Genomic DNA, 14,598 nt, shown 5'->3' with positions numbered 1-14,598 from the left:
GCCCTTTTAAAAAATTGAACATAATTCACATACCATAAAACCCAACCTTTTAAAGTGTACAGATCAAGAAACTGAGACATGAAGAGGTTAAGTAACTTTCTCTAGAATGCTGCAGAAGAATAAAAATGTGGTTCTGTTCATCTTATTCTTTACTCTTTTCACTATTCCCTCCTCCCCACACACCCCCCCTTTTATTGTATGTAATCTATTAAGTCTTTTGGAAATGTACAAGTTTCATTTTGTTTCCTTGATTTCAAGGTTGGTGAAGATCTTCGGCAAGATATGTTAGCTTTACAAATGATAAAGATTATGGACAAGATCTGGCTTAAAGAAGGGCTAGATCTGAGGATGGTAATTTTCAAATGTCTCTCAACTGGCAGAGATCGAGGTAAATATGTTAGCTATGTCTTATTTTTTTCCCTTGAATTTAGCTCAGAGTGTACCTGCTCTAAGGGTCCTGGTGCTGGTACACTATGATCTCAGCCTTATCACTTTCCTTTCGTAGGTAAGGATGTGCAGACTTTATCTTGTCAAAATGAAATCAAGTCAGGGACTTCCCTGGTGGTGCAGTGGTTAAGATTCCAGGCTTCCACTGCAGGGGGCATAGGATGCGTCCCTCATAGGGGAAGTTCCGCGTGCTGCGTGGTATGGCCAAAAAAAGGGAAATCAAATCAGTTTAAGAATTCTTGCTGATTTTATATAGTAACTCAATGAGTAGCCCTAATAAATGCTTGCATGACAATAAGTTTTATAAGATGGAAGTCACTTTATCAAGCAAGATTCCTCATTCATCAACAAGAGCCTACCATTTCACTGGATTAGTTTTTCTGTCACTATACTTATTTCATATAGTTGAACTCTTCTTTCTTCTTATGGAATCTTATGTAACTTTGTAGGCAGTCAACTCCCTCTTTTTTTATGTTGTTTCTAATGGTTGAGTGCTTACTTTGTGATTTGCCCTGTGCTAAAGCTTTTCACTCGTGTTATCTCACTGTGTCCTTATTTTTCAAAGGAAAAATCACATCCTCTGTGAAGTTTTTTTTTGTTTTTTGTTTTTTTCTTTTTTCCGGTACATGGGCCTCTCACTGCTGTGGCCTCTCCCGTCACGGAGCACAGGCTCCAGACGTGCAGGCCCAGCGGCCACGGCCCACGGGCCCAGCCGCTCCGCGGCATGTGGGATCCTCCCGGACTGGGGCACAAACCCGCGTCCCCTGCATCGGCAGGCGGACTCCCAACCGCTGCGCCACCAGGGAAGCCCCTCTGTGAAGTTTTTTTTTTTTTTTTTTTTTTTTGCAGGCCTCTCACTGTTGTGGCCTTTCCCGTCGCGGAGCACAGGCTCCGGACGCGCAGACTCAGCGGCCATGGCTCACGGGCCCAGCCGCTCCGCGGCACGTGGGATCTTCCTGGGCCGGGGCACGAACCCGTGTCCCCTGCATCGGCAGGCGGACTCCCAACCACTGCGCCACCAGGGAAGCCCCCTCTGTGAAGTTTTTAACAAGCACCTTAGTCTATAGTAATCCTCCCTTCTCCAGACTCAGCAGTTGTCTTTAATACTTACCAGACATTACGTCTTCTCTTCTGGATTGATTTTAAGTTCTCTCAGGGGATAGTAGTTCTTTGTATATTTATGAACATTTATCCACTTTTTTGTACACAGTAATTTCTACATGTGTATGTTTGATAATGAAATTAGAAATTTGTATGTATATTAAAAATTTGATTAAACATACTCATAGAATCAAGATGCAGGTATTCATTGAAAAAGGATGTCACTGTGAACTATAAACCAGATAACGTAACCAAAACAACATAAAGGATCCAAATGAGTTCACTCTGCCATGTGTGACCAGTCTACTAGGATTACAGCCTGATCCTGCATGCTTTCTTTTGGGATGGCCTGGAGGACTTGGCCTTCTTGGTTATTTCCAGTCCTTTCTTCAAAGCAGGTCTCTGTGTCTGTATCTTTTATTTTGATAACAGTGCATCTCCTTGATTTGTTAAAATATATAAAACTAATTTTTAAAATATATAAAAAATATATGCACATAGTAAAATATCCATATAGCATGTAATAGAATAAATTGGAATGTAAATCTTAGTTTTCTCCCACACCTCCTAGGCAGCCTGCTCCCAAAATATAACTGCTTACATAGCTTTCTGAGACTATTTTTTTGTTCGTTTTTTAAAAAATTTTTTGGCCACACCACACGGCACACGGGATCTTTGTTCCCCAACCAGCGATCGAACCCGTGCCCCCTGCAGTGGAAATGCAGAGTCCTAACCACTGGACCACCAGGGAATTCCCTTTCTGAGACTATTTTGTATATATTCCAACATGCATAATACTTTCTTTTAAACAAAAGGTACAGTTCTCTATGTGGATTTTGTCTTTAAAAACATATTTTTGAGATTTTTCTACATAAGCACAGCATTTACATTTCAGTAAGGAAGACAAAACATGTACTTGAGACTCAAACATATCCCAAAGACAATCTTCATCTGTTCTTCCCTTTGAAAGAGCTTAATGTACTCTGAAACACTCTTATATTGCCCAAGTACATGACTACAGAAAGTTTTTTGTGCAAAATGGGACAGCATATATCTTGTAAGTAACTTTATTGATGAGGTCAGTATTATCTAGTTTGCAATTAAAATTGTTACTCTTATTCTTTGTGTGTGTAGCACATGGATGTACAAAGTCTGAAATAGTCAAATTCAGTTTTATATCTTGGGTACTTTTTTTTTTTTTTTTCTGCGGTATGCGGGCCTCTCACTGTTGCGGCCTCTCCCGTTGCGGAGCACAGGCTCCGGACGCGCAGGCTCAGCGACCATGGCTCACAAGCCTAGCCACTCCACGGCATGTGGGATCTTCCTGGACCGGGGCACGAACCCGTGTCCCCTGCATCGGCAGGCAGACTCTCAACCACTGCGCCACCAGGGAAGCCCTATATCTTGGGTACTTATGAAAATAAAAAATAATTTTGATTTCTCACATTTTCTAGCATGGGCTGCCAGTGTTGATTTTTTTTTTAAATGATGATTGTTAGCTGGTATCTTATGTCAAACATCAAAAGCTATAAATTTGGTGGGGAGACATTTTCACATATCTTAATGTTTTGTTGTTAAAGGCATGGTGGAGCTAGTTCCTGCTTCAGATACCCTCAGGAAAATCCAAGTGGAATATGGTGTGACTGGATCCTTTAAAGATAAACCACTTGCAGAGTGGCTGAGGAAATACAATCCCTCTGAAGAGGAATATGAAAAGGTGATTAACTAGCCTCTGTATTCTAAATTACTGTCAAAAATGTGTTACATAGGTCTTAAGTGCTTTCATTTTCCAGCTCTGGTGACTAGTCATTTAGTTTAAGTTGTGAAGACAGTATTTTTCTCAGTTTTAATGAGATCCTAGTTTATGTCAAATCTTTAATGTATCGTATTTACAGATAGATACGTACAAATGCTATCTGTTGACCTATGAAAGTAAAGTAGAGGAATTTTGTTCTTTGTTGGTCTTTTACACTATTTAAGAGCTCTCCCTTTTCTTAATTCTTTGTGGTTTGGGGAAAGAAACTAATATTTGTTTACAGTAATATTGGCTCTGTGATTCTGAATAAGTTATTTGACCCAAAATAATTGTCAAGTAACATACTTTGAATGGCTTTCATGCACTTGGCTCTTCTGTGTGCTTTGCTAAGTAAGAGGGGGAATATAACATAGTGGAATCTCATTGCCTGGGTTTGAATCTTGGCTCTGCCACTTAACAATGATGTGATCTTGGGCAAATAATCTCTCTGTTTTTGTTTCTCTCATATGTAAAATAGCAGTAATAATAGTATTTACATCATTGTTTTGTTGTGGCATTTTAAATGAGTTTAATATGTACATACCCACACACATATACTCTGGTGTGTGTGTAGAGACTAGTGCAATGCCTGGTTTTGTGATAAGTGCTGTGTAAACATATGCTGTTATCGTCATCATCATCATCACCACTGAAGATTTCTAGGGGGTTATGGAATAAAATTAATCACATGGACCTGTAGAGCCATATGACTGTTCCGTTCAGAAATGTAGTATCTTGAGAATAAACTAAATGCATGTGCTTTAGTATTTGCTTTACAAATAGTCATTGTATGCAACTAGTATCCTTCTTTGTGATATTATATTATTAATTTAATCCCCAGGACAGGCAGGACTAAAGTGAAAGAAGGTCTTCGAGCTTTGAGAAACTTGCAGATGACACATAAGGAGTCACTAAATGGAAAACAAGACACGTTCATTATATTATTGGATGTTTAAAGATATAAGCTTACTTTCTTTACACATGCCATTCCTACAAGCCAAAAAAGGGGAAAAATATTCCTTTATTTAGATTAATCTTTGTCCCAATGTTCCACTTGTGGTAAGCAGCAGAGCCTGTGAAGAGCAGGGTTCCACAAACATGATGCTTAAAAGACGTTCAGAGGCAGAGTGTACCCTAAGTAGGGACTGACAGGATCTCTACCTGTTTGTTGAAAGACAAAAGCTAGAGAGAAGGGGCAATAACCACCTCTAGAAGGGTGTTTGCTTTTGAAAAACTGGCTTCTGCTACCATAACCCAGTTTACAAGCTATTGAGAAAGTGGATTATAATAGTGTTTTCAACGAGTGATAAATTACTTTAATCTTTGTTACCCTGCCTCCTTTAAAAATAATCTTTTTCCTAAGATAATTTTGTATCTTGATTATAGGCTTCTGAGAATTTTATCTATTCTTGTGCTGGATGCTGTGTAGCCACCTATGTTTTAGGTATCTGTGATCGACACAATGACAATATAATGCTTCGAAGCACAGGACACATGTTTCACATTGACTTTGGAAAGTTTTTGGGCCACGCACAGATGTTTGGTAGCTTCAAAAGGTACTAATATTGTTATTATTGCTAAAGAAAATAGAGGCACTTCCTATTTCACAAGTTAATGTCCCCAACTATTACATATAAAATAAGCTACAAGGATATACTTGTACACATATAAAATAAGCTACAAGCATATACAACACAGGGAATATAGCCAGTTTTATAACTATAAATGGAGTATAATCTTTAAAAATTGTGAATCACTATATTATACGTGTAACATATAATATTGTGTATCAACAATTTTAAAAAATCGACTTCAAAAAAAACCAAGTTAATGCCCCAAACTTTGCTTTTTTTCTTGCTGTTCTTTGCCTTGTAGCTCCCTTTGAGCGTAACTAGGGATGAAAAAGGCTCTAAAAGATGACTTTACCATGTAGCAGAAAGAATGAGTATGTGTGTGTAACCTTTGAAATGAGTTGAGGTGTATTTTATTTTATCTAGTTAGTGGTACCTATTAGAAATGTTCCCATTTATATAATGGCAACGAGTACAAATTTTTTCTCTATATTTGTTTGTAACTAATATTTGGTCTCTGTTTGGCTGTGGGTGGATTGATAAATATCACCTTGGAAATATATATAAATTCTACCTAAATAATGAGATTATATGATGGCTTTCCTGGGGAAATGTGAGTTTTTAAGAATTATGCAAATTCAGAACTGCCTGATACTAAGTTACCCACTTAGAAACTGCTATGGCTCAGATAGCTTTAGTTCAATAGCCATGTAATAGCAATAGCACTTATTTGAATATCTTCTGTAAATAATATTTTGTATGTACTTTCTTTTTAAATAGGGATCGGGCTCCTTTTGTGCTGACCTCTGATATGGCGTATGTCATTAATGGGGGTGAAAAGCCCACCATTCGTTTCCAGTTGTTTGTGGACCTGTGCTGTCAAGCCTACAACTTGATAAGAAAGCAAACAAACCTCTTTCTTAACCTTCTTTCACTGGTAACTCTGTTCTTTACAAGCATTTAATTAATTTTATATTAATGCTTCTGTGTTTCAGTATCTAAAAATATTTTGTGATTTTTGGAATATAATTTATTGTAGTTTCAAGTGTCATATTATTACCAAAATATTTTTAAATTGCTGCCATGTGAAATATGCCAGACACCATTTATATAAAATAAAAAAATAAGTCACTAGATAGAGTGGGTACCCTGGGGGTGAGCAGTAATAGTAACTGGAAGGGACCCTGAGAGTATCATCTGGGATGCTGGTAAATGTTTTATCTCTTAATCTGGATGTGTCCAAATTTTGGACATTCATTAAGCTGTGCTTTTAAGATTTCCTTGCTTTTCTGGTTGTATATTAAGTAAAAACAAACCCCAAAAAACCCTATGATTATTGTGACTGAAGTTGATGTAGAAACAGAGGACTACACAAAAGACCTGGATTTCACAGCGTTTATTCCATAAACTGGCTATGACTCGCAACAATTGATCTCCTTAGCCAAGATTTTTCTTATTTATGAGAGAATCACTTAGTCCCTAAAACACTAACAAACTCTTTAAAACTGTGATTGTTTTGGTTTGTTTGCTTTATTTCTGATTACTTGGCCAGCTTTTAGGGAGGGGTGAGGAACAGACTAAAAAAATTTAACTCACAAACCTTTTATCCTTTCTAAAGATGATTCCTTCAGGGTTACCAGAACTTACAAGTATTCAAGATTTGAAATATGTTAGAGATGCACTTCAACCCCAAACTACAGATGCAGAAGCTACAATTTTCTTCACTAGGTAAGGTATATTTAAGTATATTAGAGAAGGCACACACTGTTTAACCTTGATTTGTTTTCCTTAGTTTAAACAAATGCTATATATCAAAATTCCGATTTATAGGAAAAAATTGTGATTCACAGTACTAGCAAATAGGTTTATCAAAAGTTTATTTACTGAATAAATGTGAAGCATCGGCAATAGCACTTTAAAAAATACATTTATTTCAGGAATTCCTGGAAGTCCAGTGGTTAGGACTCGGCGCTTTCACTACCATGGCCTGGGTTCAATCCCTGGTTGGGGAACTAAGATCCAGCAAGCCGTGTGGCGTGGCCAAAAAAAAAAAAAATTTACTTCTCTCAAAATATGATCTCAAGTTTTATTTAGTATATGATTTCAATTCTAAACATCCCATTTATGAATCATTTCTGCAAAACATATTTTCTACAGTATCACATACAAGGTTTTTTTCTAAAATGATCTCTCTACTAATGTATTTTTCAGGATTCTGTCATTACAATTTTCATGGATACCATAAGTGTTTAAAACAGTGAACTCTGGATCACTGCTGTAGTAAATTGTTGTTATATGATGTAGTACTTGAAACACATGTACCAATGAGTGGCGTTTGAACTTGTGATTATTACTTTAGAAACAGATCTTCCTGGCAAATATGTTCTAAAGGTCTGGTGACCAGGTTGGTCACAGACTAGTGGTACCTCCTCATTAAACGCCACAGCAGGGAGGAGCACATGAGCTCATATTCTTTTCTTTCCTTTTTTTCTTGCCTTCTTCCTCTCAGTGGAGACGAGGTAGAAAACACTGGACTGGACTTCCCTAGTCTCAAGAGTCTGGGCTGAATTGAATTGAAGGAAGCTGAGTTTTATATAGCCTTCCAAACTAATCCTGGTAATTTAGGTATTGATGGGTTTTGTTTTTGTTTTTCGAGATTTGTTGGCTCCCCTGGGCAAAACTATAAAGCAGGCATGTAAGTATTAGTCGGCTTGACCTGCCATAACAATACACCATAAACAAGGTGACTTAAACAAAGGAAATTAGTCTTCTCATTGTTCTGGAGGCTGGGAAGTCCAAGATCAAGGTGCCAGCCTATTTGCTTCCTGGTGAGGGTTCAAGCTTGAAGATGAAGGAGGGAGGAGAAGAAAAAGGAGGAAGAAGGTCATTCTTATAAGGACACTAACTCCATAAAGGCCCTGTGGGGTTGGGGCTTTAACATTTGAATTTTGAGGGACATAAACATTCAGTCCCATAGCAAGGCAAAAAGCTTTATGTGAGGTTCCCTGACCTTGACTTTTTGACTCTCTTTTTGATTCTCCTTGACAGAGTGAGAATCTACTCAATATTTTTAAATGAATAAAAGTGTTTTTCATCTTTTATTGTTAAAATAATTGAGAATGTTTTCTATGAACTTTAATGTTAACACATTGTCTGATTATCTCGTAGGCTGATTGAATCAAGTTTGGGAAGCATTGCCACAAAGTTTAACTTCTTCATTCACAACCTTGCTCAGTTGCGTTTTTCTGGCCTTCCTTCCAATGATGAGCCCATCCTTTCATTTTCACCCAAAACATACTCCTTTAGACAAGATGGTCGAATCAAAGAAGTCTCTGTTTTCACTTACCATAAGAAGTACAACCCAGATAAACATTACGTAAGTTTGGTTCTGTATCTGTAGACACTCATGCGTGCATTATTTTTGTCCTTTCCTACTTCCTTCACTGACTCTGCTGAAGTTCAAGCATTTGTTCTTTTCATACTTCTTTCTTCCATGGATGGTCCAAAAATTAATAAGTATACTTGGAGCATCCCTTATTGTTTTTTTGGTGTTTATTTCATGGTAAATTTGCTCCAGAAGCATGAAGGACAAATGATACTTTTCTTTTCAGAGAGAAGACTGAAAGGGTGGTGCTATTTTGCTTTTCTCCTTCCTTATCTTCAATTTGTTTTTTTTTTCAAAGGTAAACCTTGCTCAGTGTAACAAACTCAACCAATATAGAAGCATGTAAAGTAAAAATCTAAGTTCTCATTCCACTCTTCAGGGGTGATTATAAAACATGCACATAAAGTTGGGTTTTTTGAACAAAAACAGGATCTTTAGTATGCTTCCCCCCCAATAGTATAGCATTATCATCTTTTTTGCTGTTATTTTTGTGCTAATATTTTTGTTGTATAACTTTACAGCACCGTCAGCCTTTAAATTTTTGACAAATTGCTAGATTTTAAAAGTGACTTCACTATTTTGATTACCTATTCTTAGTAAATTTTTATGTTTACTGAGTATTTTAGGATACCATTTAACTGAATAGTCCATTCTTTCCCCCCAATGATTTATAATGCCACCTTTAAATATAGTAAGTTTATATCCCTGAATTTATTTCTGGTCTTCTGCAGATATATCTGACCCTCTGTGCACCAGCATTTTACTCTTTAAAGTACTTTATAATATATTGATAGTTTAAATATCCAGTAAGACAGGTTTTCCCCCATCTCCCAGTCACCCTAAGTTTTGCCTTCTCATTTGCTTTCCTAAATGAATTAACTTGCTAATATTTTCACTGAAAATGCACTACACTTATAAATTTGGAAGGACATTTATATTTAACCCTAGAAATAGAATGACTTTCACATTCCAATTCTTACTTATTTAGACAATAGTTAAGGTTACTCTTAGAATGTAGTTAGATATGCTATAAATACCTTGACTTTTATATTTGCTGTTTCCTATTGGTGACATATATATTGCAAAGTGAAAAGCACTTGGTACATATAATGGTCAAGCTGAAAATTTTCTATCAAGAAAGGTTATATTATAAATCTAATGTGTTAGGGGTGTGATTTCTTTTCAGATTTACGTAGTCCGAATTTTGAGGGAAGGACAGCTTGAGCCATCATTTGTGTTCCGGACATTTGACGAGTTTCAGGAACTTCACAATAAGCTCAGTATTATTTTTCCACTTTGGAAGTTACCAGGGTATGTTCTCATCCTTGTACATTAATCTGGTTTTATAGGAAACAATTTCTTTATTACCAAGTATAGGTCAAAAGCTTTGTGTTAAGTTAGTGTAAGATACTGTACTATGGACCGTGTGTAGCTAATTTTCCTTTGTATTATAAGAGCCTGACACAGTACTAGACATAAACAAGGAACTGAGTTTTTCTTGAATGATTATGATCTTAAACTTAAAATATGGGATTTTCTAGCTTTCTAAATCACTGCAGGAATAATCTGTTACGGCCATATTGAGCTCCTCTGAAAAACAATAAACTGAGGCACTGATCACTAATCAAAATGTTAGTGTTTAGGTTTGTATTTGATACCCTTTGGAAACCTTCAATTTTAAAGGTAGCTAATGACCAGTAGATGTCCTGTGTTGAATTGCTCCCATTCTTCTCAAGACTAGATTTCGAAAATAAGGAGGCAGCAAAGTGGGTATCAGAGTTTATTTCCATGTGCAGTCTCATTTTTCCACTGCCACCAAAATAAGCAGAGTTAAGATGAACTTGATTTGAACCCTATGGCATTTGTGGATTTTACTGGTATCAATAATAGCTACGGCTGATTGAATAATGATTATTTTGGAGGATAAGATCTGCAAATTTGTGAATGATTAATCTTGAGTAGAAATAAGTAGGAAATAAGTAATAAATATGCATATTAGCAAAGCAATGTACGTTTTGTACCAAGATCATAAAAGGATAATATATACTTGAACTGTTTCATCTCTAGTACTTGGAAAAGAAATCCAAAAATTACTTTATAGTGAATTAAGACTCCACTTTGTATTTAAGTGTATAAAAGAATATTTCTAAGTATTATACTTGATTCTATAAATACTCCCAGATGAAATAATTTAAATTCCACTCCTTTTTTTCTTTTGTAGCTTTCCTAATAGGATGGTTCTAGGGAGAACACACATAAAAGATGTAGCAGCCAAAAGAAAAATTGAGTTAAACAGTTATTTACAGAGTTTGATGAGTGCTTCAACAGATGTAGCAGAGGTGACTATCCTAACTGAAAAATAATAACATACTTTTTTCTGTGCTGCATAGTATTTAAACTAATGAGTCTTTTTTTTTTCCTCTTCCACCTTAGTGTGATCTTGTTTGTACCTTTTTCCACCCTTTACTTCGTGATGAGAAAGCTGAAGGAGTAGCTAGGTCTGCCGGTGAGAATATTTTTCTCTTTATTGATAATTCATGACTCCCTATGACCTGCAAGTCTGTAACTTCTTGATGGATGTGGTAGAGTGACAGTGGGGTTACTGTCTGTAAACAGTGTGAATGAGAGGAGGGTATTCTTTCTAAGCCAGTTGATTTCTGGATAAACATAATTTTCCTAATGGAGTGTGATTACTAAAGAAGTGTGTATCAATGGTCTACCAGGTTCTTACCTTTTTTCCTCCAACATGTGATGGTCCTGGAATTAGAGCAGAAACTTTTGTTGCAGCGTGAACCACTGCAAGCAACATAAAATAAAGATGAACATATTTATATTTTCAGATGCAGGTTCCTTCAGTCCTACTCCAGGCCAAATAGGAGGAGCAGTGAAATTATCTGTCTCTTACCGAAATGGCACTCTTTTCATCATGGTGATGCACATCAAAGATCTTGTGAGTGATTACAAATAATGATGATTGTAGAGGAAAGCTATACCTTGGTAGGAAACATTACTGTTAAGGGAATGCTTTTCTTTATAGGTTACTGAAGATGGGGCTGACCCAAATCCATATGTCAAGACATACCTACTTCCAGATACCCACAAAACATCCAAACGTAAAACCAAAATTTCACGAAAAACTAGGAATCCAACATTCAATGAAATGGTAAGTTAAAACCATTTCTAAAAATTTCCTAGATTTGTTGTTTTAAGATTTTTAATTTTAAACACTTTAAATTAAAACTTTTTAGCTATCAGTAGCTGAACTATTTATTGTACTAGTAAGGCAAACCACTAGCAGTCCAATGGTATTTAACAAAATGATGCAGAATTGAACCTTTGATCATAGATCCTTAGGCTTTAAAAAGATCTTAGGGGCCATTATTCAACTACCCTTCTAGTGCTTAAACCCTTTCAAAAAGTGGATGTCTAATCTGTGCTGAAATACTTCCAGGCCATCCAGTTTGCTTTGGGCAGCTCCAACTCTTAGATCATTTTCTTTACTGAGCTGAAAATCTTCACTCCCTCTAGTTTGCACCTGTATGTCTCAGTTGTACCTCTTGGAACCACACAGAAATGCTCTGTTCTTCCTTCTACGTGGCAGCCCTTGAGATAACTGAAGTTCAAATGCCCTTCCTCTTTATTCTGTTGAAACATCTTGAGGACCTTTACCTTGGTTTGATAGGAGGTAGTTTCAAAATCCTCCTCCTTCTAATTTGTCTTAGTCTGTCAACAACCCTCGTAAAATAGAGTGATCTGAACTGAAAGCAGTAAGCAAAACATCAGCTGAACAGTGGGGAGCAGAACTGTGACTTTGCTGAGCCACTCATGGTCAACTTATAAATTTACTAATCTATTAAAATGTGCTAACCCTTAGTCAACTACTAGTTTGGGATAATAACCACATTATTTGTGTACATTAACATTATATCCACACAAAAATGTCTGGATAGAGATTTGGAAGCAAATAATTCTGAAGTTTCATCAAGGTTATAAATTTATTAAAACCACAGAATACCCTTTCAGCCCTTTTTCAAAGCATATAAAATGTTTGGAGAAGACCAATTGGTATTATTCTCAAAAAGTAGTATAGGCTTTTCTTCTAGTTAGTGTTATACTTTCAAGAAACTGAAATGTGGTCATTTTTTTAGTTCTTTTAGTCAAACAGTGAGAACTAGATTAAGGAGATGTTGCTCAGAAGTTATGGTGAGGCTTTCTTGAAAAGAAGAAAATGGTGTTGCATGCGGAGTTTGAAAGAGAATAACCTTACAACACTCCAGATTTGCTACAAAGTACATTTGTAATTGGTGATTTTGAACTGAATTATGGATAATCAGAAATTATCACTTCATGGTATATAAAATCCAACAGAATAAAGACAACAAAAGGAAATTTTAATCCCTCACTTTTTGTAAAATAGTTACAATTACACTATCCCAAGTTGCTTCCTTCTACTTTTACTTCCATTCTCTTCCTTCCATTTCTCCTTTAAAGATGATCTATTAAATTATCTTAAGGCAGGCTGCCATGTAATTTCCCTTCCCCATACCTCCATTTCAGAAAAACCATGTTTTTAGTTTTTAGCTAATAATAATTTTCTGCTTTGTGCATTCCTGTCAGACACTCAGAGGAATGATAATACAATCCAAGACTCCTGGAATACAAAATGTGCATCTAAAGTATGAGACATATTCTACCAGATATGTCATAATCAATGTCATTAGTTGTAGTCACTCTTTGACTAATAATCTCACTTATGTTTTTACGTAAAATAATCCTAGAAACCGGACAAATAAATAATTTGTAATCTGCTGTTTCTTTTTGCCTTTGCTATAGCTTGTGTACAATGGATATAGCAAAGAAACCCTAAGACAGAGAGAACTTCAGCTAAGTGTACTGAGTGCAGAATCTCTGCGGGAGAATTTTTTCTTGGGTGGAATAACCCTGCCTTTGAAAGATTTCAACTTGAGCAAAGAGACAGTTAAGTGGTATCAGCTGACTGCAGCAACCTATTTGTAAGCTAGTGAATTTCTGAGCTTTGCAAGCAAGAATAGTTATAAACATGTGCAGACACACGTGAACTTTGTATAATATTTTTATACTGGACAGAAATTATAAAGTAAATGTACTTGCTGCATTTCAACACATCTGTTGGACCAACAGTTACTTAACTTTTATGAATTTGTTGACTCCATTGCTGTTTTAAAGTCATTGTATAGAATGCTGTAAATCCTAAACTTAATATATAATAAGTCCTGAAAAAGACTTTGAGCTGGTGAAGGAGTTAATCCTTTCTTGAGTAATTCAGAGTAATAGCTTTAGTGTGGTCTGATAGTATTGTCAGTTCAACCATCTATTTTGCATTGTTTCTTACACAGACATAGCATGTTTGTTTTCCTGTTTTGCACCTTTTACAGCCTTTACCACTGTGTATGTTCACAAACACCAAAGGAGAGGAAAGGTGCAGGATGTTACCATAAAATGCAGCTGCTATTCACAGGGCTGAAAAGCAAAGCACAAATAATAAATAGTTATGTTAAGAACTACTAAGTAGTTTATAGAAGTAGGGGAAAATAACATTGCTTTTTATTATTCATGTCTTTAAAACCTTTTTCAGAATAAGTGCCAATCACTGAAGTTGTAAATAATGGTGCCTTAACTTCATATGCTTCTCTGGCACTTCATTCTGAGTTTTTTCCTGACTTAATAGTAAGTAGTTTTCACTCCCTTTTTACTAAAGACAAGAAATTATGTAAATTTACTAATGCTTTTCCCACAGATAGATCATTTTCTGTACTTCAGATGTGTGACTTATTAGTCATTTAAACATCAGCCATTTGTTTTGTTTTCGTTGCCCAGTAACTGAATGAGATTCATCAACGTAGATGTACACTATATTCCATCATTCCATTATAATCCTACATTTATTCCCAGGAGGGTGAACTGAAGTTTGGTAATTTTACCTCCATATATCTATACTCCACCCCCTCATTAAACGAGAGAAAATATTCCCTCAAGTGTCCATTCCTGTTCGGTAGAAGAACTCCATGAGTAGGGCAGACTCTTCACAAGAGGCCCAGGACAAGAACTCTAGGGTCCAGACTAAATTTTAATGTAGACCTTTATGGCACAGTTTGTCTTGTACACTGTCTTACTTACCTTTGTAAACATTTTACATTCGCATGAATTACTTTCCTTAATATAATGAGATTTAGAATCATAAGGGACATGATTGAAATCATTCTATAGTAACCATTAAGAACAGGGTTCACTTTTATTAGTTATTCATTCATTCAACTTCA

At 36.1% G+C, this 14,598-nt stretch overlaps 1 protein-coding gene across 2 annotated transcripts in view; it reads left to right on the top strand.

The window, feature by feature from the left end:
• PIK3C2A (phosphatidylinositol-4-phosphate 3-kinase catalytic subunit type 2 alpha) overlaps positions 1-13,315 on the top strand; it is a gene marked incomplete at both ends in the record, with an annotated part of 75,480 nt that extends 62,165 nt beyond the window's left edge. For both annotated transcript variants that reach the window (XM_079708576.1, XM_079708575.1), the window contains 12 exons: positions 259-388; positions 3,129-3,265; positions 4,730-4,899; positions 5,695-5,851; positions 6,533-6,642; positions 8,083-8,290; positions 9,486-9,610; positions 10,521-10,638; positions 10,733-10,805; positions 11,140-11,249; positions 11,337-11,462; positions 13,133-13,315. In XM_079708576.1, the coding sequence (XP_079564702.1) occupies positions 259-388; positions 3,129-3,265; positions 4,730-4,899; positions 5,695-5,851; positions 6,533-6,642; positions 8,083-8,290; positions 9,486-9,610; positions 10,521-10,638; positions 10,733-10,805; positions 11,140-11,249; positions 11,337-11,462; positions 13,133-13,315 (1,647 nt within the window). The remainder of the gene's footprint in view (positions 1-258; positions 389-3,128; positions 3,266-4,729; positions 4,900-5,694; positions 5,852-6,532; positions 6,643-8,082; positions 8,291-9,485; positions 9,611-10,520; positions 10,639-10,732; positions 10,806-11,139; positions 11,250-11,336; positions 11,463-13,132) is intronic.
• Between the last annotated feature and the right edge of the window lie 1,283 nt (positions 13,316-14,598).

This window comes from Hyperoodon ampullatus (genome assembly GCF_949752795.1).
Source record: "Hyperoodon ampullatus genome assembly, chromosome: 7".
In the NCBI taxonomy this organism is placed as follows: domain Eukaryota; kingdom Metazoa; phylum Chordata; class Mammalia; order Artiodactyla; family Ziphiidae; genus Hyperoodon; species Hyperoodon ampullatus.
The sequence above is the reverse complement of the archived record's forward strand: the minus strand, read 5'-3'. Positions and strand labels throughout refer to the sequence as shown.